Here is a 7,479-nt window from a genome sequence, read left to right as displayed (position 1 = left end):
AATACGGTTAGCTGCGGTTACGGGTCCCATGTTTTGTCCACGTTCATGATCTATATGGATGGATGATGGATGGATGTATGGATTAGCTGTTCTAGTTATGCTTTAGGTCAGGTAAGTAGGGTAGGGTAAGGTACGTTAGGTTGGGTTAGGTTATGTATGGTTGATATAAATAGCTAAGGTAGAGCAGGGGTATATTAGATAGGGTTAGGAATGGTTAGGTTAGGTTATGTTGTATATGACTGAGTTAAGGTTGCTAGGTTAAGTTACGTTAAGTTATGTTAGTTTTGGTTAGGTTTTGTTAGGTCAGGTTGGGCTAGGTTAGGTTATATAAAGTTGAGTTAGAGTAGATTGCTAGGTTAGGTTAAGTTACGTACTTAATTAAGAGGGGTTAGTTTTCGTTGGATTAGTTAGGTCCTGTTAGGTTATACATGGCTGAAAAAGAGGAAGTCAGGTTAAATTACGTGAAGTTGAGATGGGTTAATTTTGGTTAGATGCCTCAAATCCGGTTAGGGATGTGTAACTGGAATACCCTCCCAAAAAATACAAAATACAATATGAAAGAAAAAGCACAACAACAATAACAACATCACCAAGCAAATAAACAAACAAATGTAAAAAAAAAAAAGTAAAAAAAGAAAAAAAAGTTACACGTGCCGGCGCTACGAATCCTTGACCACAAGTGACGTCAAAACATCTTACGCGAGCAAAGAAATGAACGGTAATGCTTACTGAACACATCCTGTCACCCCGTCTTGTCTATCGAGGCATGACTGTCCAAACACTTAGAGACGCTGAACCAAAACGTATATACTCCAAGCTATATTAGTATTTACAGATCAGAGTAAGTAAATATAAATGGCCGTGAATTTCATAAGCGTGAACATAACCATGAACTCTGTAATACTGGAGGATGATAACGCAGGAATAGGGTGATGGGAAGGAATGAATGGGCGGCAGGTGAACAGAGGAGGAAGGCGACACGTGTCCTCGTTGCTCCTCTATGCAATGCTACACACGGACTTTTGACCACCACCACCACCACCACCACCACCACCATTTTTATCCTATCCTTACACTAACTTTCCTCTTATTTTTTTCTCACTGCTTCTATCCTTACACTACGGTTCCTCTTTTCTTTTTTTCCTTATCATCTTTATTCCTCTTCTTTTCCTCACCTCGTCTAGCCTCACACTACCCTTTTTTCTTCTTTTCTCACCTCCTCTATCCTTAAACAACCTTTCCTCTTATTTTTTTCTCACAAACACCACCTTTATTCTTATTTTACTCACCTCTTCTATCCTCACATTTCCTTTTCTTTTCTGTTTCACCATCTCTATCCCTACACTGCCCTCCTTCCACTTGATTCCTTCTCGCTAATCTCTTAAGAGCATACGAGCATAAAGACAAGTGTTATGAAATGCCACACACACACACACACACACGAACTCTTGGGCAACCTGATTTTTATCTTTACACCAACTCCCTTCCACTTATCTTTGTTATGCTTCTTTACCTTTGCCCTTTCGGTGCTTTAGTTAATCCTCAAATCTTAATCACTTGTTACGCTATACGTTTAGACTACAACTTCGAAAAATGTCGCTGGAGAAAGATAGTGATGGAGTTTGAACCTTTTAATGCCTGTATTTTTATTTTTCTATTGATAAGAGTTAAGAAAGAGTTAAGAATGTACGATAAGGGTTGGTGCAATACCCATTAGTCCTTTCACAAAACATACATATTTTTTTTTTTTTTTGTTAATTTATCGTTCCTATCCTGAAATGTATCTAATCTTTCAGCACTGAGTATCGACCATGCCCTAACAAACTGACTACTGTGTTTATCCCAGCAACCTACCATTGTATCTGAGAGCCACTTTCTTCCTATCCCCTTTCTAAAAAATCTTAAGTATTTGAACCAGTTATTGTGGCGTCTTAAAACCAATCAATCAAAATTTCAACGCGCCTTCTCTCTACACCCTGACATTAACACCGCCTTCCATCATCATTATCATCAGTCTCAGTTTCTATCATTTCCCCACAAGACCGCTTCCATTAACTCTCTCCAGTAATCTCAGAGACCGTCTATTCCTCCACCCCCTACACACCCCTAAGCTCACACTCCCAGTAACATCTGTAGTTATGACACGCCTCACACCTCACACCAAAGGAATCTACGCACACACTATTCCCGACACACCTGAGTAGTAGTAGTAGTAGTAGTAGTAGTAGTAGTAGTAGTAGTAGTAGTAGTACAATAGCACGTAGTAACTGTTAATAAACGTAAGCTTTTGTCTCATGAAATTTAATATAACATTCCATAAAATAGTTGAGAGAGAGAGAGAGAGAGAGAGAGAGAGAGAGAGAGAGAGAGAGAGAGAGAGAGAGAGAGAGAGAGAGAGAGAGAGAGAGAGAGAGAGAGAGAGAGAGAGAGAGAGAGAGAGAGAGAGAGAGGAAAAAAGGAGGAAAAAAGTATTGCAAATCAACCGTGAACACTGCAACACACAACACAACACAACCACACCACACAACACCATATCCCCCTTCCACACCCCATCAACACACACCTCTTCCCCAACACAACTCTGTTTAACACCCCATTCCTTCCTCCTTACCAGCACACCAAACAAACCCCACCATTAGTATCCTCCCCAGCCTCCTCTCCTTCCCCAACCCCCTCTCAGCCTTCAGCCTTAATCAGGGGAGATGGGGAGGAGAGGGGATGGGGGGCATAGCTACTGTACTTTTTTTATTCAAGGATTTTTTTTTTTTTTTGTTCTTATTCAGTGAAGGCTGTTTGGTTACTGGTGACAGATGACGAGGTTAGGAAACTGTTTTACCCCAGCCTCTCTCTCTGCTACATGCGTCCTGTCTTACCCTTACGGTCCCAAGAGGGCTGACCGTAATACTGTATGCATGTGCCTGTACGTACGCATGCTCTCGTATTGCATATATGTATGTGTGTGTGTACGAGACTGGGTGTATGTGTGTAAGAATATGTATGAGGGGTGTGTATGGGTGCGCATCTTTGTGTGCGCTGTACTGGTTGTTTATCTATCTACCTATCTGTCTGTTTATCTAATGATTTCGTTGATGTTTCTTTCTACATGTATATATTCTTGTCCATTTACTTACCTATCAACAACTACATTTATCTGTCTATACAACTACATTTATCTATCTATACAACTACATTTATTTATCTATACAACATAAAGTCTGCATGATTTCCAACTTCTCAGCGTATGTATGGTTATGACTCGTGCCATCCATTCAAAACCAGTCTTACGTAAGCAACAATGACACAAGACAACCACGGAGATAAGGATACAGGTGTGTGCTTCCCTACCACGTAAACATTATCTGCTTACCTGTGTGTGTCTTTGGGAAGGATGAACGTTACAACTTATGCATTAAAAATAAGAACACTACTTATAAACACGCTATATCAAATCATTTTATTTATCATTCCAACATTTATCACAGGCGGTGTATTCGATAAATTTATCATTTTAAATTCCAACTATACATTGATAAGCACGTAATAAGAGGCGTCTTAGCTTATCAGTAACGGTGACTTGACAGCGGAGGAAATCAGCTGATATGTGCTGTGCTGGTGGTGGTGGTGGTGGTGGCGGTGAAACAAGCCAGGAAGCACAACACTGTATCAAGTTGTATTTACTTTACCTTACTTTACTTTATTTTATCGCTATTCAGGTCCATAACTCCTCCCATCCCGCCACACATTCGTCAGCATCAATGGCACGGAACTAATCTTACCACCACGATAATCTCTTGCTGAATGCTTTGCGAGGTTTGTTTATGTAGGCCTCGCTGGGTGGTTAATGTTATTCTCTCTCTCTCTCTCTCTCTCTCTCTCTCTCTCTCTCTCTCTCTCTCTCTCTCTCTCTCTACACACACACACACACACACACACACACACGAGATTGTCAAGTATGTTTGTTTTTTTCACTACCTGCTACTACTTCCGGCGAGATAAGGACAGACACACACACACACACACACACACACACACACACACACTGTACATTTTCAGTTTGTTAACTGACTAAATAATAAATCGTTTATTATTATTATTACACACACACACACGAGAGAGAGAGAGAGAGAGAGAGAGAGAGAGAGAGAGAGAGAGAGAGAGAGAGAGAGAGAGAGAGAGAGAGAGAATACTAAACATGGAAAAAGCTAATGACCTTCGACTCTATCCCTTACCTTACCTGATTACGAACGCCAGTGACTTGACAGACGGCTACCCCCCACCACCCCACCATCCCTCCCCGCCTCCCCCCCAAGGAAACACGCGGTAGACGGTAGTAGGGTGACGCATACTAGAATACTATGTGTCCCTCCGTCCCCGCCAGCCCGTCGCTATAGACAGGAGCCAGGGCCAGGAGGAGGCGGGAGTACTGTCATCACAGGGAAGCCAAGAGTTGAATACAGGAACTAGGCCGTGTACTCACCTCCATGACCAGCTCGAAGGGGTACTTGTACACCCGGACGGGCGACTGGTAGCTCTGCACCATGGTGAATGACTTGAAATAAATATAACGGCGAATACGAGTCACTAGCGAGGGGAAAATATCAAGAGCACTGGCAGCACATTCTCCTACTAGGGCGGCTGTTCATTCACTGAGTGTGAATGTGGGTGCGCGAGTCTCGGCGGCGGCGGCTACTCATAGAGCACGTAGCTCCTCCTACTCCTTTTATTTCAACGGTGACTAAAGTAAAATTCGCAATCCTTTATTTCACCCTCTCTACTATGTTACATCAAGCTCAGTGTTTAAATTATCGCACGTACTATCTTTGTCTTTCATTTATTGTACTGAAAATAATGAAGAAAACTATTTCCAACCTTATCTATTTGTGTATATTTCGTCTCAATGTTTGCGCAACTGACCTGAGCAGCAGACGACGTTTCGCCCGCGTCCGAAACCTTTACTGATCATTTGAGTGACCTCCCCCTCCTCTCAGCTTATCCTGAGGCTTTCATTGGTGTTATGCACAGGAGTGGTCGTGGTATTAAGTTATTCTAAACCCACAGGCGATATTCCCACAAGGACGGTTACATTAATACTTCTGTTGACTTGCTCACGCAATCGAACGCGGCCAGGCATCACATGAAAGGATCCATTGAGTGGCTTCGTGACTCTTGAATGTGTTTCATGATAAAATATAAATGTAATTCTTTCTAAAATCAAGGGAAGTGAATGCAAAAGATATATGATCGAAGTGTATACAAATATGCTCGACTAAATATAATGCATAACACAAATGACTGGTAGTGATGAGAGTTCTCGTCTTTGTGAGTGCAGGAGGCTGGTCAAGGGCAACAACAACAACAGTAACAACAACAGCAAAGCCAAACAAGGAAATGCAGGAAAGGAATTAATAGGTAAAAAAAATAAAATAAATAAATAAAAAATAAAATAAAATAGAAAAAAGTTTCCTTCAAAATATATACAACAACAACAGCAACAACAACAATGATAATAATAATATTATTATTACTATTATTATTACTATTATTTTTATTGTTGTTTGTTTTATTTTTTTTTTAGAAAGTGACAATTAAGCGGTTTTTTTTCTTTTCTTTATATTATCACGTTTTTTAATTCTTTGTTTATTCACTTATTATTTATTATTATTATTTTATTTTTGCATTTCCGCGTTTGACTTTGGTGTTGTTGCTGCTATTGTTGTTACTGTTGTTGTTGTTGTTGTTGTTGTTGTTGTTGTTATTATTATTATTATTATTATTATTATTATTATTATTATTATTATTATTATCAAAGAAATTAATTAGTGAAAATGGATCAGACAAGAAATACCTGGTTAATTTAGTCCAGAGACGTCTTAAAATTCAGCTCTTGAATTAGCACATGTCAGAGAGTGTAAAACCAGAAATCAAGCAGAGAGATCCGGAGTGCACCAGTGAAAGGGACGGAGTAGCGCTGCACCTGACGACACATGACAGCCGATACAACGTTCGCACCTCACTCGTACTGACACACACATCCATGCATGTACACCCTTTGAAATCTGTTTAATGTGTGCATACGAGGCTCCCATCTTTTCTACCAAATAATATATGCCAACTATAATTAAATCATCTCATAGTATCCACACCAAGGCAATTCGTATCAGCATTTCCAGTAAAATTGAGATATGCGCATGTTTTCACCGCATGCAGTACACATATTCACATCCTCACAAACGGGAAGTTATGAGAAGAAAAACGCGGAAACTTTTTCGTTAACCCTTAAACTGCCAATTCATATTTACTGAAATCTTGTACAGAGCCGCTAATTTAATGTAGGAGGGGCACCGGCCAAGGGGAGGAAAAAAAAAAAAAGACTGCCAGTCCCCAAACTTACTCTCGCAACCATTATTATCATTATTTTTTCCGAACATCTCAGATTCGGTAAAAAAGGAAAGCTTCAGAGAAAATAATAATACTAAAGCTACATTTATTCATGAAATCAATCATTGGCATCCACAACAAGAAATATTGCATCACAAGTCTTAAAATGGTAGAACCGAATATACCTATGCCCCTATATATATATATATATATATATATATATATATATATATATATATATATATATATATATATATATATATATATATATATATATATATATATATATATATATATATGGAGTCTCCCAAACCTGTAATCACTTGTCAGCGGATTTCTAACCGGAGCTGACGCAATGATGACCCGGGTATTACTATTCAGCTATGTACCAGAGCAATGTGCAAAGAGAGAGAGAGAGAGAGAGAGAGAGAGAGAGAGAGAGAGAGAGAGAGAGAGAGAGAGATGAAAATGCAATAGTGTTCACCTAGTCATCCTTTTCGTCTCAACACAGTTCTTTAGTCTTTACCTAATTAATGACAGGTGCGTTTAGTAGCTAGTGGTATTCCAAAATTAAATATTTCACTAGGAAACATGAGCAACGGCCATTGTGTACCACACGACACGAGCCAGGCGAGGAACAGGCAGTGAGGTGTTCACTGTGACATGTCCTGGCAGCACGAGAGGGCATGCCGGCGCTGTGACTGGCTGCCACTTCCTCCAGGACGTGGTGTTTTTTTTACTTATCGTGAATATTTTTTTTTTTTTTATCAGAAAATGACCATATAGTCTCTTTTCTTCCTTCCTTCCTTTTTTTTTTCTTTTGTTTCTTTTTGTATTGCAGTGAAGTTAACTGAACTGCCTTCGCGACGTCTGTGTCCCAGATGTGCTACGGAAATTCACTCCACTGGCGCCGCGCATTGGGTACGTAATACTACACCAGTATGTGAGGTGCTTCTACGTACGGTGTCTGTTCTTGTTTACATTCCGTTCATAAGTACACATAAATCACTCTGCTTGACGTCCTTCATCCCTAAAAACTGCAGGCGAGCTGAAAGCAAGTCACACTTTCTGTGCGTTCTGAGCAATGATGCAGGGTAGCCG

The 7,479-nt window shown here is 40.0% G+C and overlaps 1 protein-coding gene across 1 annotated transcript in view; it reads right to left on the bottom strand.

The window, feature by feature from the left end:
• Window positions 1–4,660, bottom strand: part of LOC135105085 (SEC14-like protein 1) — a 154,590-nt gene extending 149,930 nt beyond the window's left edge. The window contains 1 exon segment of the mRNA XM_064013030.1: window positions 4,478–4,660. Coding sequence (XP_063869100.1) covers window positions 4,478–4,540 — 63 coding nt within the window. The 5' untranslated portion in view covers window positions 4,541–4,660.
• Between the last annotated feature and the right edge of the window lie 2,819 nt (window positions 4,661–7,479).

Source organism: Scylla paramamosain, chromosome 11 (assembly GCF_035594125.1).
Source record: "Scylla paramamosain isolate STU-SP2022 chromosome 11, ASM3559412v1, whole genome shotgun sequence".
In the NCBI taxonomy this organism is placed as follows: domain Eukaryota; kingdom Metazoa; phylum Arthropoda; class Malacostraca; order Decapoda; family Portunidae; genus Scylla; species Scylla paramamosain.
This window is presented reverse-complemented; position numbering and strand designations above follow the sequence as displayed.